Source organism: Macrotis lagotis, chromosome 1 (assembly GCF_037893015.1).
Source record: "Macrotis lagotis isolate mMagLag1 chromosome 1, bilby.v1.9.chrom.fasta, whole genome shotgun sequence".
Lineage (NCBI taxonomy): Eukaryota > Metazoa > Chordata > Mammalia > Peramelemorphia > Peramelidae > Macrotis > Macrotis lagotis.
This window is the reverse complement of record NC_133658.1, coordinates 561,379,842-561,403,309: the sequence shown is the minus strand read 5'-3', so window position 1 is coordinate 561,403,309 and position 23,468 is coordinate 561,379,842. Positions and strand designations below refer to the sequence as shown.

Here is a 23,468-nt window from a genome sequence, read left to right as displayed (position 1 = left end):
GAAGAGGTAGAACCTGTTTGCTTCAATTTGAATTTAGTGATCTGAAGCATTTTTTTCAAATGGTTATTGATAGCTTGTATTTTTCTTCCTTCATGACTGCCTATTTGTATGATTTGACTGCTTATCTTTTGGGAAATTAGTTATTTCCCTTTTTGCTAAAATAGAGCCAATTTTATTTTTCTATATGTGATTTCATTCTGTCCAAAGATGATGATACTAAGAAATTTTAAGAAAGAAAAGGAATTCTTCTGGCTAAGAATATTGTGATAAGATCCTTGTCTTCAAGGAAATGTATATTTTAGCAATCAATGCAATATATGAAAGAAAGAAAATATAACAAGTGATTCAATAAGCGTTCATTAATTACCTAGTACATACCCCATTCTATATGCTAAGTGCTAGACAAAGGCAAAACAAATCCTTGCTCAAGGAGTTCACAGATTAATAATCAGACAAGTAAACAATTATGGATAAACAAGATACATATAGGACAAACTTGTGCTGTAGTGTCAGAGGTAGGGTACTAAAGTTAAGGAGGAACAAGAAAATCTTGGACAATGTGGGGTTTTAGCTAAGATTTAAGAGAAGGAAAGACAGGAGAAGATGAGAGACAGAGAGAGACAGATAATGTACAAGAGACAGAGAGCACACAAGAGAGAGAAAGAGAGAGAGAGAGAGAGAGAGAGAAAGTGTTTTTCTTAACTCAGTGGAGAGAGACAGAGAGAGAGAGTTTTTCCTAAACTCTGTGAAAATGTCCTATCAGGACATAAAAGTGTTTTATGTGAGGAACAGAAAGACTTCACTGGATCAGAGTCCTTGGAGAATGAGGTGTAAGAATATAAATGTAGGAAGAGTGCAGATTATAAAGAATTTTAAAAATCTGAAGATTTTATATTAGATCCTAGAGTAATTAGGAAGTCACTGGAGTTTACTGAATGTAGAATGACTTGTGCTACAGTAGCCTAGGAAAGATTTATGGGAAGGATAGCTATGATTTAAACAGGTGAACTAGAAGAAGAAAGGCATTTTAAATAATACAATCAAAATAATGTTGAAATGATCTGTTTCAAAGATCCTCATTCCAAGGAGTTGAAACAGAACTATTAAGAATCACCTCATTTATCAGATGAGTATTTACTTTTTCAGGTTTGGTCAAATGACCAATGGGGAGGAGGAGAGGGAGAATGAAATTATATCAACTTTTTCAAGAACTATTCTCATTACCAGATCCTTAATTGAGCAAGATATAGATCTCTAATAGGCTATTGATGCACCTTTCTTCTTAAATGCTGCCCTCTACTGGGTAAAACATCCAACTGGTTTCAGAATGAATAAGCAAAACAAACTGAGCACAAGATTCATAAAGGCTAAGAAACTAGAAAGAGGCCAAGTTTTGAAAATGTGTCCCGTTTTATGCTCACCCATCTATAAATTAAATGTGTCAATTTGCTATCACACTTCAAAATACTAAAACAAATTAGCTTCATATTAGTTGTCCAGATATTGAAAAGTCAGAGATGATGCATTTGTAAGGGACCTTAAGCACATCATTTCTTAAGTTATTCAGTAGGTAATTGTACTTGTTGAAACAGTCTGTATTCAGGTCTTCTACTTTTCTAAACAGAAAATGAATACACAGTATATTTATACATGAATAACAGTAATTTAATTTTACTCCACAATTATAATAATCACAAATGTCACCTTTTTTCAATAATTGCAATTATTCATATTTCATACACAAAATACTATTGTGATCAGCATACAGGAAACTGGCCAGAGTATATAATATATACACACATACCCATATATGTGTGCATATATACATATATATGTGTGTGTGTGTGTGTGTGTTTGTATATATATATATACACATACACAACATACAATTATCACTACCAAGTTCATTTCTATCAGCAAAGTGATTCTAAGATAAATTCCAAACCTCCAATTGAATTACAATTATAAGTGTTACTTTTCTTCATTAATCACAGGTACAAAAAAATCAAGTTTTTTAGATAGTTCAATTAGTCCTAATTGAAAGGACTGTTAAAAGGTTTAAAAATTAAGTGAGCGTAAATTTTAAGGTCTTCCTAAACTCTATTTCTAGTTTGGGAAAACAAGTGGTGGTTGGTTACAAGGTAAGGTTTAGTTCATACTTAATCTCCCCCCTCATCACTACAAGGCAAAAACATAAGAGCTTAGAAGACAATCTCAGAATCCAACTTGTTCATTCTATAGCCAAAGAAAATGAGATGCAAGGGATGAAAGTGACCCAGTTATCCAGCAAATAATCACATACAGAACATGAAGCCAAGTCTTCTTGACTTTACACTGTAGGATGAACCCTAGTAAAGGAAATCAATATAAAAAGTTGGATGTATTGCCATAACTGCTCTTGATAGCTGATGTCTCAAATACACAAATTTTTGGTTTTGAGAACCCTTTTGAAGAACTTCTCACTAATCAAAAGAAGCTAAAGTGTTAAGCTTATTTTAGTTTAACATAATTTTGACAAGTATTAATTTATATGTGCACAAAATATTACCATAGAACATCTTACTTTCTCTGATGATAGTAGATGCTGAAACAAGAGAAATTTGCTAATTTGTGATTCTAAATCTGAATTTGGAAAATTCAAAAAACTCAAATGGCCATCTAATAATGATCTATACATTAAATTAAAAGCCTCTAATCTTTAAGATTTCTGATTCCACTTCAAGAATCCTTAAGTTCCAGTAGTGCAATGACAGGTTCTTTCTTATCTAAATTTTATCTCCCAAATAGAGAACAAAGTATTCTCTATTTATTAGGTCCATTTAATAAATATTTGTTGAATTATTCCTCTCTTCCTTGAAGGCTATTGCATTTAGCTTTACAGATGCCAATGTTCATCATACTTGTGCATTATCAGAACACTTCGTAAAGCATCAGGCTGAATTTTATTGTTGATGCACGGAGAAAACAATTCTTTTTTCCTGCTATTCACTCTAATACAAATTAAAATCTTTTGAAATTAAAACTTTAAATGCCTTCCACTATATATAAAAACACCTTGAAATTATTCTATATCAATCATTTCACATTTATTACAAGCCTAAGATGTTCCTGGCACACTTAGTGTGAGGATACCAAAAAAAGGGGCAAAAGATTTCCCTGCCTTCATGGAGCTTACAATCTAATGGGGAGAAAAACATGAAATATATACCAATATACACTAAGCAAGCCATATACAAGATAAATAGGAGATAATAAAGGGACAGCATCAGAATTAAGAATAGGTTGAGGAAGACTTCCTATGGATATCACAGCATCCTATACTAAGTATATAAATAAAACTTCAAGTGCTTTGATTTCCAAATAATCTAAATAAGTATCCAAATCTGATCACTAAATTATATACCTTTGAATTAAAAAAGCTTCCTTTGTTTTATTAAAAAATTTCAGAGTCAAAACTGTTTTCTTCAAAAGAAAAAATTCAAGCTTCACTAAACTTAACTCTACCTAAAAGTCTACTCTACCTAACATTTCACCTAACAATATTGATTATCTGTGTTTCTGTCTACCAGAAAGCCTCACACATAGCTGATTTTTAAACATTTGAGGAAGAAATGAAAGAAATAAGTAAAATGTTCTCTCTACAAAGTTTGGAAAAATACCTTACTTTAGGGCATTATGTATTGACTGAATATTGGGATGTAGATTCTCACACCTGCAAAATTTTTAAAATGACATTTAAGATTATTTCATAATTTAAGAAAACAATATTTAAAGATTATGACTACATGCGATATACGTTGTAGTTAATACATAAAATGTGTTAAAAATGGATATTTTCTGCTAGCAATAACTTCTGATAGAAGTTCTCAGTGAAGCCTATGAACTCCCTTCTCAGAATGTTTTAAAATGTATTAAAAATACATAGCATTATGAAGGAAAATAAATATAATAAAATAGTTATCAAATATTTTCTAAACGTACACAGACCACAAGTTGAGAACCCTTGTTCTACATCTACCATTGAAAACAATAGTGATTTATGTGAGATTCAGCAGAAAGGGTTAAAAAGAGCAGGTATCTATTAAATACTTACAGAGTCAAAGAATCTTTGCATTTTAAATTGCAAGCCACTTGCATGTATATTAAATATTACATTGAAATGTATTATAAATATTAACATAAACCAAATACAGTTATTAGAAAGTGTTTTCTAGGGTAAATGTAGTTTTTTTTTAAAAAAAGGAACAGTATTGAAGGACTAGAATTCTTTCAACAAATCAAGAAATGTTTAATTACAAAAAATTAAGTGGTCCCTACTCTCCATCTTTGCCCAGACTTCTATTATCAGATATAGAAATAAAATATGAGAATAAATTGGGCAAGTTAAATTATTCTTTTGCTACTCTCTGAAGCTTAATTCCACCAGTATCTTTCAACCAGTATGTTCTCCAATACTCCCCATGTATGGTCAGGAAATACTAATCAACAAATGATACTTGACATATGGTACAGTATTACAGATAATTTCGAAGACTGGAAAATATTAAAAAAAATAAAATTTGTTGGCAACACTGCATAAAAAAGGTTAACAAAAGCCAACACTAATATTAAATTAATGTGATAAGAAGAAAACATTGATTTGGAACTAATTTAATAGAAAATAAGAAGTTGATACAAGACCAGCTAGTTAGAAATTTTCAATCAACTGGCTAAAAAGATCAATTATAAATGCAATTTCCTAAAATGAGAAAGAAAAATACAAAAGGGGGAAAATATGATTCATATTAAATTCAACAAATAATAACTCCCACCTTGTGCAAGGCACTTTGAACCAATTAACATGGCTTAGAGTTTTGTGGAGTTGTCCTATCATCTTGTCAAAAAGGATTCACAAACTTTTGGCTGTAACAACAACAACAAAAAAACCCCAAAACCCAGGAACTTTAAGACAAGACAATGTCAAGAGTGTTTATTTTTACAATAACAATACTGCATATATTGAAATAAGACAATCTGATGAAAATGCCTTTCAGTCAGCATCACCTTTTAAGATAAGTCTTAATTCAGACACTGACCAATAAGCATGTACTGGCCTTTGCACTGTGTGTGTGTGTGTGTGTGTGTGTGTGTGTGTGTGTTCTCATTTTTAAAAATTTCACTTGATGTTTGCACTTAACAAGAAATTCAAAAGTCAGGCCTTTTTTCAAAAGACTAAAAATCCTAAAACTGAAAAATAGAAAAATTCTCAGAAAAGTTGATAAATCCAGGTGACCCAGCATTGTATCACAGTTCTGGAAAAAAAACTATTTAAATGAATACTAATAGTGGTCCGTATATGGGGTATCCCAAAAGTCTTGGTGCATTTTAGGTTATAAAAGCTTATTTTGAAAAAGAGATCAAAATGCATCAAGACTTGAGATACTGTGAAAGTGGAGTTGTAACTTTAAACCTACATTGTGCTACTGACATCAAACGAACACAGGCAAAGATTTCTTCTAGTACTTAAAAAACAAAAGTCCCTTAAAAAAAACAACTGACGGTTAAAGAAAAACTTATCATTTTTTTCTGTGTAAACCAATGCGCTCCTTCAATGCAATCGACACCTGGCTGGCACTCGGGGCATCCCTTTACCAGCTGGAGCCACAGCCTGGACTGGGACGCTGCTGCCTTGCCACATCTCCATCTTTCCTGAGATAAATACCATTTTCCTTCAGTCCCTAAAACACACCCCTCCGAGAAAAGATGTCAGGGATGTGGGGGTCGTGATGCGCGTACGCTGGTACTCACTAAGGAAATCAGAACCCCGGGGACCCCTTCATTAATATGTGTGACTTGTAGCTTTTTCAGAATCAGAGAACAGTAAAGAACATGCCTTTACTTAGCAAGATTAGAGGCAAAGCAGGAATGTCTCTTGCTCCGGCGGCTCAGTCCAGCCCGGGCTCGGGGCCGGGCCGGGCCGGGCCGGGCCCCCCGGCTGCCCGCGGTGCCCCTCCCGCCGGGGCTTTTCCTCTCCCCCCCCCCCCCCGCAGGACCGGGCACAGTTTCCAGCAGCCCCCCGCCCGGGCCGCCCGCGGGCGAAGAGCCCCCAACGTGTCGGGGTGCGCTCGGGCGCCGGGGCAGGAGGCGGGGGCTCCGGACGAGGTCTCGGCCGAGGATGCGGCGCCATCTCTCCCGGATCCCAAAGCAATTCTTCAAACTTGGGGCTGATGAATAAGAGAACAGCGGGGGGAGTCAGGAGCGGACTCGGCGGCTCGGGGGTCTCCGCTGCCACCACCCGGAGCCCGGCCCCGAGGCGGCGGGGGCGGGCGCAGCTCCGCCGGCCCGGCCCGGCCCCCCCGGAGGCGGCGGGGCAGCCACGGGGCCGGCGCAGTCAGGGAGCCCGGAGCGCCCGGCGCGGGGCCCCGGCGGCCCGAGCCCCCCCCGGCGCGGCCCCGGCCCCCCGGCGCGGCCCCGGCCGCCGGCTCGGGCGCGCGCCCCTCGCACGCTCGCACGCCGGCCGCTCGGGCGGGGGGCGCGCGCGCCCCGGGAGGCGCCGGAGCCGGCCCTCGCCGCGCACCGGGGCAAAAGTTTCCAGCCCAAGTCCGCGGCCCCGCTCCAACCGCCGCCCCCCAACCGCCGGCCCGCGCCCCGCCGCGGGGCGCTCCGCCCGCCCTCCCGCCCCGGGCTCCGGCTTCACCTACCGCACAAGCGGGCAAAGACGAGCAGCGGGAAGAGCAGCAGCAGCGGCGGCGGCGGCGGCGGCGGGAGCCGGGCTGCGGGGGCGCGGGCGGCGCCAAGTTGCCCCGGGGTCCGCGCCATGCCCCCGGCCCTCCCCGCGGCGCCCGGCCCGCCCGCCTCTCCGGCCCCGGCGCCTCGGGCTCCGGGCAGCGGCGGCCCCGCCGCGCGCGCCTCCCTCCGGCTCGGGCCGGGCCGCCGCCGTCGCAGTCGCCGCCGGCCGCCGCGGAGCCGAGCGCTCGCCGCTGGCCCGACCCAGTCGTGGCCGCCGCCGCCGAGGCTGAGGCTGGAGCCGCCGCCGCCGCCGCCGCCGCCGCCGCCGCCGCCACGGCCACTCCCCTCCCCCTCCGCCCCGCCCGCCTGGAACTCCTGGGAACTCGGAACGCGCCACCCCCTCCCCGGGCGGGGGCGGGGCGGGGCGGGGCGCCCGGAGCGGGGACCCCCGCCCCCCGGCCCGGGCCGAGGCCGCGCCCCCCGCGGCCCGCCGAGCCCCAGCTCGAGAGAACGGAGGGGCCGGGGGCGCCCCCCCGCGCCGGGCCGGGAGGCGGAGCACGGTCCTCCCGCCGCCCATCTGAGGGGCCCGCCTCCCGGGGCCGGGGCCGGGCCGGGCCGGGGCGGCGGCGGGTTCCCGCCTTCCTCCCCCTCCTCCTCCCCCTCCCCCTCCTCCCCCTCCTCCCCCCTCCTCCCCTCCCCCTCCTCCCCCTCCTCCCTCCTCCTCCTCCTCCTCCTCCCCCCCCCCTCCTCCTCCTCCTCCTCCCCCCCCCTCCCGCTCTCCGGCCCGCGCCCAGGGAGGGCGGCTCGAGGGCCAGGACGGCCCGGCAGCGCCCGGGACCCCCAGGACGGAGGGGCGGGAGACGCGGGGCCCCGGGCCCCGGGCCGGGCTCGGGGCTCCGCGCCGGGGTGGCCGAGGGGCGCGCACTCGTGCCCCGGGTTTGCCGGGGACGGTGCCCTGGGCCGCGGGCGGGCACCTGTCAGCCCCCGCACAGCCGGAGCCCGGGGGCTCAGCCGCGTGACCGGCGCCCCCTCCCCACCCACCGAAGATGAAGCCCCCCGCCCCACGTGGCCTCCCTCCCCTCTGCCGGCCCCCCCCCCCGCCCACCGCCAGGATGAGCCTGGAAGAGCCGCGGGGGGCCCCGGAGGGAGCCCGTCCCTGTCCTCGGGATGCTCTCGGGGTCCCGGAAGAGCCCGCCCCGCCCCGGAGCCCCCCGGCCGTGACGCGGCCCCGGAGAGCAGGACTTTTGACTGAATCTCTGCCCTGGAGTTCAGAGGGAGGCGGCCCCCGGGGCAGTGCCCGGTCGCTGGCCATGTTTTGTCCACGGTGAACACGTTAAGCAACAGTTTCTACGTGTCTTCCGATCCCGTCCTCCCAGACACCACATAAAAAAAGCCCATTTATCCTAGTTTTGAAAACGTGCCAAAGGATGGAAGCGAGAGGGGCACAGCGCTGTGGCTATAGAGACCAGGAGAGATTAGCAAGTTTTGTGCTGCTCAAAAGGATGATACGGAGATTTTCCCCAACAACTGTGTTGCCTCCCTATTTAGAGAAATTGGATTAGTGATCTATGCTACGATTTTGCTTCTCCTTTGACCTAGAGGAGAAGGGGAGAAGAGTAGTCGTTTGATGCCTATACCGCCTGTGTTCATACGCACTTATATTTTAATGATTTTAAGCTAGCATCCTTGAGCCGAGGATGTCAAAGCTCATCCACAAAGAAAAGGACAATTACTGTTCTGCTTATTGGTCTACGGGGACAAACTAGCAGGGCGAGGTTAAAATACTTTGTAAATACCACTTGCCGTTTGTGGCAGCTTTCAAGATAAAACCCAGGTCATCACTCTACTTTTGACACTACTAGCTATTCAAGTTGGACTCATTAAATGAGACACCTAAAGAATGTGCTTTTCTAAAGTGTTTAAAGTAAGTTTACATCTTAAATATATGAAATTTGGACTGCAAAACGTTTTCGTAGATCAAATAATTTCCACTTTCCACCTTTCCGCAATATTATCATGTTTCAAGGATTTGACATGGAGCAGTGTTTCATGTGGGTATTTTACAGTTTTTTCCACCAAAGATTATTTCACATTTGTGGTTTAATCTATGTGAGACAGATTTTTAGAGTACTTAATACATTGCTAATGTGGATTTTCCAAAATTATTAAACATTTTCATTTGCATATTATGTAAATGTGAATGTTTTGAAAGAAAAGATATGTATCCTAAAGCACTTCCACCATCATGGGTTAAACTTCTTGCTCAGCACAGTACCATGTCAATTTAGTTTTCTGCCACAGAGATTGTTTGCCAAGTAAAAGGCTTCATTAACTCTTGTTTTTTTTTTTGTTTTGTTTTTAGATTTTTCCAAGGCAAATGGGGTTAAGTGGCTTGCCCAAGCCGCACAGCTAGATAATTATTAAGTGTCTGAGATCAGATTTGAACCCAGGTACTCCTGACTCCAAGGCCGGTGCTTTCTCCACTACGCCACCTAGCCGCCCCACTTCATTAAACTCTTAACCAAAAAAAAAAAAAATGAACCTTAGAATTTTAAGAAGTGAGATATTTTCAATACTTTTTATGTTATATCTAGTCACAGAATTCAGGTTAAAAAGTTCAAGTTATTTCTTCACTGTTATAGGCAAATGTTTACTGAAGCAGAATAGAAAGCCATATCACTAAGAATTGTTATACTATTCAAATAGACCCAATCTGGTATTAGTCATTGTCAGCAAAGTGTCTGGAAGTGTGAAGTAGCATGACTTTTTTCTCAAGAGACTAAGCAGTGATTTATAAAGTTTAAAACTTTCAGATCTTAATATTTGATAGTTTTCCAATTAGGAAATGCATGATCTTTTAAAACTTGCTAAAGCAGAGGGGTTAAATAAAAACTTCAAACCACCAAGATGTTTAGTTTCCTGCAAAATTTTTACTATTCTCTGTACTGCTACTCAGAATGAGTATGCTCGCTAATGAATATGCTGAGACATATAGATGTATCATTTCTAAAGTTAGAATTGTGTGATGCTTTGTTGTTTATTCGTGTTCTACTCTTATAACCCCCATTTAGGGTTTTCTTGGCAAAGCTACTGAAATGAGTTTCCATTTCCTCTATTTTTCCTATCCTTCACATTTTACAAGTGAAGAAACTGAGTTAAGTTACTTGCCTAAACTGAATTAACATCTTCCTGATTTCAGGTTCAGTGCTCTTTTCCACTGTGCCATCTATCTACCTGCCCCCTTTTGCCAGTATTGATTCTCGAAACCTTGACCAGTTCCCAAACACCTGCCTTCCCCACTAATCATTCCACTATTTCAGCACCTACATGGCTTTTCAATCTTTTTCAAAACTATAGAAGCTTTATATTAAAAATCTAAGATTATAAGTGGTAATATTTAATACAAGGCACATTTGATAGAAGTTAAATTGTGCTTTTTTTGTAGTGTTATAGAATTCTGAATTAGTAAAAAGTAAATATTCGGGTGAATAAGGTTGAAGAGAGGTAAAGAGGTTGTAATAGTCTCCTTTTTTATCTTCTCCAGGCTATGTATGGTAAAGTAAATATAAAATTCTCACCTATAGATGGCAACACTTGTTTTTAAAATTTTTTCTTTTTAATATAATCTTTGATTACAGTTACAAACCTGCTTAAAGATGAGAATAATTTGGTGATCAAAAATCATGCAGAAATGCTTTCATAATTCAAATAATATTTTTAAAAAGCCAATAGCTTCTCAAATGTCTATAAAGTCTAAATACAGCATATTAGCAACCTATGGACTGAGGGATTTCAATGTCATATAATCTGAAAGGCCCTGCTCTAAGTGACTTCCTTTCTATAATCAAAGCTTGATCTGGACTATAGACTGAAAAGGGCCTTGGGTCATTAACAAAGGAAACTAAAGAAATCATTTTGGTCTTAGACTGGTGACAAAGCGACATAGTAGGAAAAAAAAATCAGTGAAACAAAAGATTAGAAGACCTGGGTTCTAGTTCTGACTCTCCAATTTTTCTGTTTATGACCATGTCTATCAAGTTTGTTCTGATCATTAGTGTCTATACACATAAAATGGTAATGGCAATCTGCTTGGTTTTTTTAATACAATTACTGAGGCATCAGTTAATATTTAAAAAGTACTCTGAAAAACTAGAAATCCTCTAGGAGGTGTTATAATGAATGATTTGACCAAGTAATTCTTGTGATTGGATTATTGGAGGATCCTTATTCTGGCAATCACCCAGAGCACAGATGAGATTGATCAATGATTAAACAGTAATTCTAGACTACGAACCCATCATTTGTCTATTGTGTGTTTATAACCTGGAAACTCCTTTGTACTAGAGTAAAAATAAGATGTGCACTTTTAAATGACTATGTAGTCATGCAACAGACAGGGGAGGGAAGGAAAAGTGAAATGAAAGACTATGAATCCCAGAGGTAGACTTTAAAATAGAAACTTACCCCCCTCACTTGATTCTGTGAGGTAACAATACAAAGCAAGCTTCAAAAGAGCCTTAAGCAGGGAGCTTTCTATTTGGTGGTTGCTTGAGGATTCCCATTCCAAGAGAGGTAAGTGACAGACTAAGAAGTACAGATCAGTGTTTCAGATCAAAAATCCAGGATGGCATCAAAGTGACCATTACTCTAGGCACTGTACTAAAAGCAAAATAAAAGCAATTTAATTGTGGGCATTTATAATTTAAAAGAAGTGGGTAATACAGAAGAAAACACAGCTGATTTCCCCTCCCCTTCCCCATACACATACTTAAACCTGCTGCTTCTGACTTTCTATCAAAAACATTTACTCAGTCTTCTCTGGAAAAAAAAAAAAGTTATCTTTGGTAATTAGAGTGAAAAGAGGAATTAAAGGTAAAATTGATAGGATTTGGTAATCAATTAGATATTAAAAGGGGGAAGGGGAGTCAGTTGATTTACGAATCCCATTCTTTTTCCAATATCCTTCATAATCCACATTCATTTTACCCCCTTTCCATAAGCTACAATACAAATACTTTTTTTTATCAGCCACTCCCTCTATTCCATCCTTTAATACAACTTTCATGTTAATTTTTAAGTAAGCATATCACCCCAATATCCAAGACAACTTAAGTTTTTCCTAAGTAAAAGTAAAGTAACTTTGCCTGGCATTTAAATTTAAAGGTGCCCACAGTCTTTTGCTTCCCACCCACACTCATACTCAAACACACACATTTTCCATTCTTACGCAATCACTGATCCTTCCACACTGCTTCAATGTCCTCCAAACTTACTCTATACTCTGTCATTCTTTAGAAGTATTTATATGGGGGTGGCTAGGTGGCACAGTGGATAGATCACAGACCCTGGAGTCAGGAGGACCAGAGTTCAAATACGGCCTCAGACACGTAATAATTACCTAGCCATGTGGCCTTGAGCAAGCCACTTAACCCCATTGCCTTGCAAAAAACAAAACTAAACTAAAAAAAAGTATATGCTTAACATCTAAACAGCTGTTTTACTTGATTTTTCTGACTCACAGTCTCTTGTTTTTTTGTTTTTAAACTGTGTTTTCTCCAATAATACAACTGAAGGGTTGTGTCAGATTTGGGCTCATTAAATTTTCACCAGACAAGGGGAAGAAGAAAGTATCCTCACTCATTTTTCTCCCAGAAAAAAAAAAAAAGCAAATAGCTTAGGATTTTAACTCATAACATCCAAAGATGAAAGGCATTCACATAAACTATCAGATCTCTAACACTTGCCCCTCCCTCAGGATCTAACTTTCCAGTTCCAATCTTTAAAATTCAGCTCAACTGTCATGTATTCTTATCTCCCTCTGAAGTTCCATAGCACTTTGTACCTCTTATCTCACTTTCATATTATTTCTTGTATTGTTCCCATATGAATAAAAATTGTATTTAATTGTTCAAATTCTCCTTAAATCTACCATAGAGCCTTCCAAATGATAGGCTCTTAATAAATTGTCAGTGAACAAATGCAAGGGCTAGCAACTTGCAAAGAGAATGCTCATTATGGAAAAAAAGGAATTGGATTCAGGAAAAAAAAATTCATGAATTTTGATTTTGATGAACCTTCATATAACAAGTCCAGTAAAGTTAACCTGTTTTACTGGTGCTCATGAATACTTTTCTCAAATCTGTCAGAAGAAAAGGAAGAGGGCAGCTAGGTGGTGTTGTGGATAGAGCACCTGCCCTGGAGTCAGGAATACCTGAGTTCAAATCCGACCTCAGACACTTAATAATTACCTAGCTGTATGGCCTTGGGCAACGCACTTAACCCCACTGCCTTGCCAAAAAAAAAAAAAGAAAAGGAGGAAATGCAATATGGAAAAAGTGGAAAAAATGAGGAGTCAAGAGACCGAAGATCTCATCCCACCTCAACTCCAGCATTAATTAAAAGTCCCTTACACCTATGTTTTCTCATCTATAAAATGAGAATTAGACTAGACCAAGAAATCAAAACTCTAGAAATTGAAGAGAATTATAAGTTCCTTTAATGCAATGGTCATTCTCCATGGGAAAAAAAAATCAAAAATCTTGCTGTCAGAAATAGAATTCTTGAATTAAAAGCTCTTGAATTGTCCTACAACCTTTACACTATCAGATCTCTAACAGTAATATCCTCTAGACTAAATGAACACAAAAGAGTTTTATTTACTGAACATTTCTTAACATCCTCTAGTTTTTCTGGAGACTAGTCTGAAATACAACTATATTTTCAATTCCTGATACTAGATTTGAAAACTACAGGGAAAAAAAAGGAAAACATTGTCTAAAAGTTTTAAACTTTATATTTGAGCATAAGTATTTGCATAGTCAACTAAAAGTTAATTGAATATATTTCAGGAAATATACTTCAGGAAAATTATAGGATTTAAAGTATATATAAAGTGATATTTCAGTGTACTTAACAGAACTCAGTAAGAGATAAATTGCATTCAAAATGACAATATACAAAATTCTTGCACATTTACTTAACAAGATGCAGACAGGTATTATATGTGTATAATTACAAAATACTCTTTACAGCAATAGACAAATCTAAATAATTGGAGATATATTAAATACACATGGCTGGATTGAGCCAATACAATAAAATTGACAATGCTCTCTAAATTAATTTATTTAATGCCACACCAATCTAACTACCAAGATATTACTTTATAGAACAAGAAGAAAATAATAAAATCAATCTGGAGGAACTAAAGATCAAGAATTTCAAGAGAAAATTATGAAAATGAAAGGAGAAGGCCCAGGAATACCACGTCTCAAATTATAAAACAATGCTCTTCAAAAATGTTTTGGTACTAACAAAAACAAAAATAGATTGACCAGTGGAACTGGTGAGCAATATAGAAAAGCAATCAAAGGAGCCAATAAATTTAATAAACTCAAAGACTACAATTTTGGGTAAAGCCTCACTTATAAAAATTGTAAGGAAAAATGGAAAGCAGTTTAGGGAAATTCAGTATAGACTGACACCTCAAACCATATGCCAATATCAGCTCCAAAAGTAAGCATGACTTAGACAGAAAATGTGACATCAAAAGCAAATTAGGGGCAGCCAAATTCAGCCTACTCAGCTCTCCCCTTTGTTTAACTCAGCCTCCCTTTCTCTGACCCTCTTTATTTCATTCTGTCCTCAACTAAGGTCTTCCTTTTGGAAGTCTACTCATGCCTTGTGGAATTTTATTTGAATTTGCCTTTACATTTATTGCATTTCAAATCATATCCAATCTAATAAACATTTATTAAGTGCCTACTACTATCTGTCAAGCATTGAACTAAACAGTGTAAATACAATTAATAAAAAGACAGTCCCTGCCCTCAGGGATCTTACAATTGAATGGGGGATGGGGAAGACAATACACAAAAGAGAGCAGAAAAGCAGTACTTTTTGTTCCATGGAGTTTGAAACTAGGCAGAGCAGCAATGTAAGCCAAAATAAACTTCTATACAGAGAGGCACTGGAGAAGGACTTTGGTACTCATCCTCCAGCCCTCCAGTTCGGGTAAATTATTCTTTATGCTTTTGTTTTATCTATTTCTCACAAAACTTTAAGCCCTTTGAGGAAAGTAACAATATCAAATTTAACTATCTCCAGAAGCATTATCTATAGTAGATGCTTTGAAATATTTGTGAATTGAATTTTACAGAAAGCCATCAAATTGAATGGAAATTCCCTCAAGTTTTGCTTTGAGCGCTTGCCTCTTTTTACACTAACCGAAACATGACTTTTCCCTAAGAATACTATGCCACTGATAACTTCATACAAAGATAATTCTTTCTTCCACAAACCCTAAACTCCCGGAGAAATAAACCACAAAATTATAGAATCTCAGAGATGTAAGGAATCCTAGAGGTCACTTCTCCAAACCACAGTAAACAAAAATACCTGACTTACATCTCCAGAAATTAATCATTCAGCTCTTCCTTAAAACCTCCAGCAATGAGGAGTTCATCACATATGGAGAAAGCCTATTCCACTTTTTAAGTAACTCTAAATATAAAGAATTTGAAATCTCCCTTAGCAGCTCCCACCCATTGGCCTTCTAGAACAGAACAACTCTAATTCCTCTTCAAATACTTTGAAAACTAGCATCTCCTCCTAAACTTCTCTTCTATGACATAAACACCACTCTTCTATCTACCAATCCTAGTACCCTTCCCATACTGATTGCTATCTTCTTAAAAACTTGAGCATATCAATGATCTTCCTAAAATGTGATTCAAGGGGGCAGCTAGGTGGTGCAGTGGATAAAGCACTGGCTCTGGAGTCAGGAGTACCTGGGTTCAAATCCGGTCTCAGACATTTAATAATGACCTAGCTGTGTGGCCTTGGGCAAGCCACTTAACCCCATTTGCCTTGCAATAAATAAATACATACATACATACATAAATAAAATGTGATTCTTGGAATGTAATATAATTGTCCAAGGTCAAAGTACCATGAAACTCCCATGATCGTTGTTGACACGCTATCATATCACTCTGCTTAAAATCCCAGGTATTTTTCACAGGAACTATTGTCTAACCATGTCCCTCCTATTCTGGATTTGTGCAGTTGAATTTTGAAACCTAAGTATAAGACTTTTAAATCTTTATTCCCCTTGAATTTTGTTTTTTGGTTTTAGCACATCATTCTACCCTAGTGAAATTTTTTTGAATCCCAATGCTGTCATCCAAAATCATAGCTATTTCTTCCAGCTTCCCCTTGCAATGAATAATTGACATTTTAAATATACTTTACATTTTGAAATCCATTGCACAGAATCTCACAATACTCTCTCTTTTATAGACATCTAGAAAATTATATTCAGTCATAAGCATCATTGTTCAAGAGGTAAGTTGACGAAGTTGAGTTTGTATGGGTTTTGGGAGGGAAAGGCCTCAAAACCATGATATATGTTTGAAGAAACTGTGTTTACTTTGTGTTATTTTTTTCCATTTTAAAATCTTGAAGTTTAACTAAAATGATCCTTCAATATAGAACAGAAGACAGAACTGCACATGAAATTATTTATTTCTATTATGTTCAGTTCACTTTTCTTTAAAAATAAATAATAAATTCCACATGTAACTTTCAAAGTTGTCTTATTTGTCTCTTCCTTTTGACCTTTCTTTTAATTTTTTCTGTGCATTTCAAAAACATGTTTCCATGACCCTCTTTTTTTGTTTGTTTTTGGCTCCCCTTTTCCTGTATCTTTCCAATTAAAAAAAAAAAAGACTTTTTGAAAACAAATATCTAGAGTTTATCACAAAAATGTATATTTCATTTGCAACTTAAATTAAACACCTTTCTGCAAGGAGGTGAAAAACATGCTTCATAATGAATCCTCTGAAAAGAAAATGAGTCCTCTGGAATTGCGATTGATCATTGCATTGATCAGAGTTCTTAATTCTTTCAAAGTTGCTTGACTTTTAATGTTACTCTTATTGTACAAATTGTTCTCCTAGTTTGGATGTTGCTCACTTCATTCTGTATCAATTTATATAGTTTTTGCAAATTTTTTGAAGCTATTACTTTCATCATTTCTTAAAGTACAACAATATTCCATTATGTTCATATGCCATAATTTCTTCCATTGGATCCATTTAATTTAGAAGAGAGAGAATTTGCTAGGGTGGGGAGGGGTTGAGAGGCTATTTTCATCATTCTTGTGTAACGTGGGTTAGGTATGATCTGTTTGGCCACACATGGCAAAACTAACAACAATATAGGGAATTTGCAAAGAGATGATTTTAGGTTTGATATAAGGAAGAAAACAATCATTAATTAAGTACTTACTATGTGATAGACCCAGGATTAAGTGCTTTACAAATATTGTCTCATTTGATTTTCACAACCACCTTGGGAGGTAAGTACAATTATCTTCATTTTGTAGTTGAGGGAGCTAAGGCAGACAGGTTAAATGAACTGCCTAAAGTCACACAGTCTGAGGACTTATATTTGAGCTCATGTCTTCCTGACTTCAGGTCCAATGCATCACCAAGCTGTAAGGAAAAACTTCCTAACAATGAGAACAATCTAAATGTAGAATGGGTTGTCTTTGGGATTAACATGTATAACTCACTAAAACTCTTCAAAAGGATGCCTGATGACAATTTATAGGGATTGTTGTAAGGAAGGATTCTGGTTTAAGTAAATTTGGACTAGAAAGGCTCTGAGATCTCTGTGGATTCTGTAATTTTGTGAAGCATATTATAAAATTTTTCACCCAAATTGTTGATGAGAGCATTGAATAGGACAAAACAAGGAGCATGTCCTTGGAGCAATCCACTAGATATCAATGAATGCATTGATCAGAATTCTCTGGCATACAGTTAGTTTACCTAGCTGTACTGTCATTTGTTCCATGTCTTTCTCCTTTGTACTTGAAAATACCATAAAAAAAACTTTGTTCAATACATTTCTGAAATTCAGGTATTCTATGTCTGTAATAATCCTACAATTTAACACCGTAGTAATCCTCTTAAAAACTAAAATGAAACTTTTTTTCAATACTGGCACTTAGGAGGAGATCTATGATACAGGCTATGAAAACAACACATTGAATGGCACCATTCCTTATCAAAACCTAGTATTGACAGACACAATTATGGGGTATCTGTGATGGAGAATTTCATCTGTATCCAGAGAAAGAATTGTGGATTTTGAACAAAGACCAAAGACTATTACCTTTAATTTTTTTTTAAAAAACCCATTATCTTATGTAATTTTGCTATCTCTTATACTTTATTTTTTCCCTTAAGGATATGATTTCTCTCTCATTTCTCTCTCTCATGACATTCAACTTAGATCAATGTATACCATGGAAACAATGTATAGACTGCCTTCTGTGGGGGTGGGGGGAGGGAAGCGAGATTAGGGAAAAAATTCAAAATAAATAAATAAATGAATTAAATAAAAATTATTATTATTCAGTTCATATTTCCCCATTTTAACCTCAAGGATATCATGAAAAACTTTCCCAAGCTCTTTGAAGTCTAGATATATTATATCTACAAAATTGACCTAGTTACTATGCCTGAGAAGGAAATAGAGTTGTTCTGGAACAATGTGTTCCTAATAAACCTTTGTTGATTTATGGCTATTACTTCCCCACTTTAAAAAGTACTTTTGGACTATTCCTTTAACGCGTAATTCTAGAATTTTGCCAACTCTTTCAATATCTTAGGATCATCATTATGAACTATCACTATGTAATGATATCATTAAATATCATTATACTGTGTAGATGTTGGGGCAACTAGGTGACACATAGATTGAGTGTTGGGTCTGGAGTTAGGAAGACTTCCATTCCTGAGTTCAAATCTGGTCTCAAATACTTACTAGCAGTTGACCCTAGGCAAGTCACTTAACCCAGTTGGAGGTAAAATGATCTGGAGTTGGAAATGGTCAGCCACTCAATAATTTTGGTAAGAAAACCCCAAATGGGTTTCCCCCAACCACACATATACACACACAAATGACTTCATTTAGATAATCTCCAAATAACCTGGATGTTTCTTTATTCCAGAGCCATCTGGATCCAGTGGCCAGATATGAATCAAGATGACTGGAGATGACCCTGGATTTATTCCAGATTTGTCTTGATAACTTTTTCCCACTTTCTCTAAGTGCTCTCTGATTTCTTATCTTATAGTTTTCAATCTTTTCATTAACCCTCACTGTTTCTTCTTTCTCATTCTTGTCATTTGCAGCTAGTAGATAGTTTTATCCTTTTTTTATCATTTGATCTTCTAAGTGTTGCTTTTCTGTTTTCAGAAATTGGATAGCTATTGCAAGGTACTTATTTCAGACTTTAAACCCCTCATTAAATGAGATTAAATGAGGCAGCCTCTTAAAGGATCATTGCATACTTAACTCTATCTCCACTTGCCTTTTACCTAATTCCCACTGTTTTGTTAGGAACATAATATTTACTTGACTCTAATGATGGAAAATAGATCAGAATAAAACAATGCATATGATATGAACATACATTAATGAGGGATGTGACTTGGATTTGTATAAATATATCATCAAAAAAATGTCATGAACAACATTCTGACACCCTCCTTGCCAATGTTTTACTTCATTGCTTCATTGGGGTTGGAGGTGATCCTGGGTTCTTTAAGGTTTGGTATATGAGCACAAGCCTTGGCAGATCCAATCCAATTTTGAATACTAAAGAGTATGAACCTAGACAAAGATCCTCTCTTATCCTAAGTATCCTAAGACAAGTCTTGCTAAATTCAGAGAGCTTTATCGCTAGTGGATTAGCAACAAGGTAATTCATTTTTTAGTTACAGTAATTCATGAAGATGGTCAATTAAAGTATAGCTGGATTTTCATTTAAATCAGTGCATAGAGTGTCTTTACTAATGAAACCCAAAACCTTTGAAATCTCACAAGTACTATAGTATATAATAAACTCCCTACATTACAAATGTTTCATAACTCAAAGCCTATTTAAGTGCTATCACATTTTTTTTTCCTATGACAAAACCAGGATTTAAAGAATTATTTTCTTTTAATTTAGAATTTTATATTTATGAGATGGTGCCTGAGTGCTTTGTGCATACACCGATTAGACCATTGTTTCCAAACTTTATAATGTAGTCATAAAAAATGTACTCCAGGCCAACAAAGTTCTGTTTATTCATTTTAACCATCTGTATAATACAGGATAATTTGAGGGACACACCAATTTGGCTCCTTTCATTATTAATGACAAGAGGAAATGTCCTATACACATTCATTCACTTTAATGCTTTTTGAGGTGATTTGTTTCCCTGTCTATCCTTTTCCATTTAACAAAATCCATCAAAGTTACACTCGGGCCTACTTTTATGTTATTAAAGCATTCGCTTTAATTTTTTTTGAAGTGATTTGTTTTCCTGTCCATCCTTTTCCATTTAACAAAATCCACAAAAGTTACACTCAGGCTACTTTCCAATTTAGAATGACTAAGTTGATGATATATGCAGTGGAAAAAGTAGACTATGGCATGATATCAAGACATCAATTTCAGCTGTCCACTATTGACATGATTTGGACACCAAATAGGTTGCATGGTGATCCATTTTTTATTGATAAAGTGATTGAAAGGAAAGGGTACAGTACCGTGTTCCGTTCATTTCATAGGTGGCACTGACCTTGGAGTCAGAACAGGAATCCAAATTTAGCCTAAGACATTTGACAAGTACTAGTTGCATCCAGGGCCATCTCCAGTCATCTTGATTCATATCTGGCCACTGGATTCAGATGGCTCTAGAGGAGAAAGTGAGGCAGGTGATTTAGCACAGCCTCCCCCCTCACTCAAATCCAATTCATGTACTTGTCTTGGCATCACCTCCTTGATGTTATGCTCTTCTTTGAGAATGAAGGACAAACATCAATATAGACATACAGAAAGGGAACAGTTCTTATTTTTGGAGTTAGAGCCCATGCTACCTAAGTCCTCTTTTCCTAATATGAGTATCATAAAAATTAACTCTATTGCCCATGAAGGGATTTGAAATGCTTGGATGAAAACCTTAGTTAACATTCAAAGTATTATTCTATGACATTATTTTATAATTTTTTTCCTAAACTAATGAGAAATTTTAAGCTACATTTAACTATGACTTTTATTTGACACAAACTGACAAAAACACAGGCAATTCAATGTTAGAGCTGCTACTATGAAACTCCATTGTAGATGGAGTTACTTATTTAACATTATATAATTTTAAAAATTCAAAGGGAAATCGACTTTTTAAAAATTACCATGCCTAGAAAAAGACCATAGAGAGAGAATAAAACATAGTCAGTACTTAAAATACAATTTATTTTATAATGCAACAAAAAATACACCTGCAGACATAAAAAGATAACAATTTAAATGATTTAAAGGTATTTCATGCTATGACTAGCCATTCAATTTGTGTAGTGATAGGAGATAGAACAGATATTAACAGCTGAGTTGAATCCTAAGTCTTCTGGCAGGGTTGTTAGGTTGAGGGCAGGAGTAGCTGAAGGTGTTTGTGGCAACTGGATGCTAAAATTGGATGAGTGTTTTTGGGCAAAGAAACATCAGTGACAGTACTGTCAACCAACATTTTATCTCATTTCAATCCAAGAGTTCCAGGGAAAGAATACATGGGAAAATCTAAGCTCCATTATACAGAAAGTGTATGTTACATTAATGACATCCTACTACCAGCCTTAAAAGGTTGTTGAGATGGTTGACTATAAAATTGCTTAGCAAATGCCAGGCATAGAGTAGGTGCTTTATAAATGTTTAAGAACTATTAAAGTGAAAAAATAAAACAGATTATTTTTTTAAATGTTATTCTGTTTAAAAAAGAAGCCATTATAAAAAGGCATTTTTTCACTATAGGCAAGACTTAAATCTTGCATGCTTTCCTCTCATTAAAACATGAACACAATTCTTTTTATTTTATTCTGAACTTGATAAATATTAAACAAGATGAAGATTTTCTATATAAAAGTGGAATAGAGCAAGATGATTGCAATAAGATGGGAATCTTTGGCATGTATAATTCACTTCCCCTTTAAATATATAATAAATTCAACATGTAACTTTCATTGCTGTCCTGCTTGTCAGTGTTTTCCTCTGCCTTCTTTCTGTTGTATTCTATGCTCTATTTTTTTCACAATTTTATTTCTTAAAAGAATAAATTACTTCAATTCAGGAACTACTAACAAAGATCAAAGATCATAGGATTTTTTAATGAATAGATTAATGTTTTATTTTTTTTTCAATTACATGCTATGGTTGTTTTTCAACATCCATCCATTTGCATACCTAGAAGTCACACATTTTTCTACCACCTTCCCTTCCCTCCCCTTCTCTCATGGTGAAAATCTGGTAAAAGCTGTAAATATAAATTTTTTGTTTATCTTATTTACACATTAGTCATTTTGTATAAGAGGAATCAGGACTGAGAAAAAAAAAAAAGAAAGAAAACCATGGGATAGAAAGGAAAAACTTAAGAGAAGCTTTTATAAAATGGACATAGTATCCATTCATATTCAGAGTGTGTGTGTGTGTTTGTGTGTGTGTGTGTGTGTGTGTGTGTGTGTGTGTGTGTGTTGGTGGGGCGGGGTGTGTAGGGGGATTGTCTGTTTTTTTCCTTCTGGATGTGGACACATTGTCCATAACAGGATTCCCAGGATTGTTATCTTAGATCTTTGCACTGCTGAGAAGAGCTGCTTCCATCATAGTTGATCAACTCACAAAGTTGTTGTTAATGTATAATGTTTTCTTTCTTCTGTTCCCCTTGCTCAGAATCAGTTCATATAAATAATTCTTTCCATCTTTCTCTAGAGTCAGATTTCTTATAGAACAATAGTACTCCATAACACTCATATGTTATAATTTGTTCAATCATTTCGCAATTGATGGGCATCCCCTCAATTTCTAACTCTTTGTCACTACAAAAAGAGCTGCTATAAATATTTTGAACATGTAAGACATGTTTGGAAAAACAAAAGACCTCGAAAACAGATCCAGAAGAAATACTTTAAAAATTATTGGAGGGGCAGCTAGGTGGCACAGTGGATAGAGCACCGGCTCTGGAGTCAGGAGTACCTGAGTTCAAATCCAGCCTCAGACACTTAATAATTACCTAGCTGTGTGGCCTTGGGCAAACCACTTAACCCCATTGCCTTGCAAAAACCTAAAAAAGAAATAACAATCTTTTCTATTCTATACCATTCCTAGAGTAGGTAGGAGAGAGGTTACCTCCAAAATATAATCTAGTGAGGAAAGAATTGTATTAAGGTTGATTGAGTAATTTAAGGTATTCTGACCCACCTAAAATCAATGATTTAATGCTACTTCCTGGTCCTTTAGCTAAGTAGAAACTATCTAGATTGAATTAAAAGCAATTCAACTATGTGTGGAAAAGCCTCCATCAATTTAAATGCTTCTGATGAGCCCTTAGATGAACTGGAAGTGACATTGCATAGGATGAGTGAGTTAGGTGAAGAAACTTAGTCACGGTCTAAAGTTTTCTTTAACTGTCTCTCTCAATTTCTCTCGCTGTCTCTCATTAATTGTAGTTCAAGGAACCAAATAAATGGAGAAACATTAATTTCTCATGCATAAATTGAGTCAATATATTAAAAATGACAATATTATCTAAATTAATGTACTATTCAATTCTGTGCCAAATTCTCCCAAGATATTTTATAGACCTAGAAAAATAATAATTACATTCATATGGAAGAACAAAAGGTCAAGAATCTCAAAAGTAAGAATGGAA

At 38.1% G+C, this 23,468-nt stretch overlaps 1 protein-coding gene across 3 annotated transcripts in view; it reads right to left on the bottom strand.

The window, feature by feature from the left end:
- Nucleotides 1–6,863, bottom strand: part of NECTIN3 (nectin cell adhesion molecule 3) — a 177,361-nt gene extending 170,498 nt beyond the window's left edge. For 2 of the 3 annotated variants that reach the window (XM_074214447.1, XM_074214444.1), the window contains exon 1: nucleotides 6,681–6,863. In XM_074214447.1, coding sequence (XP_074070548.1) covers nucleotides 6,681–6,798 — 118 coding nt within the window. In that variant the 5' untranslated portion in view covers nucleotides 6,799–6,863. Of the gene's footprint in view, nucleotides 1–4,811; nucleotides 5,928–6,680 lie in introns of those variants that run through there. The other variant, XM_074214445.1, reaches the window with a different exon arrangement.
- Nucleotides 6,864–23,468: the final 16,605 nt, after the last annotated feature.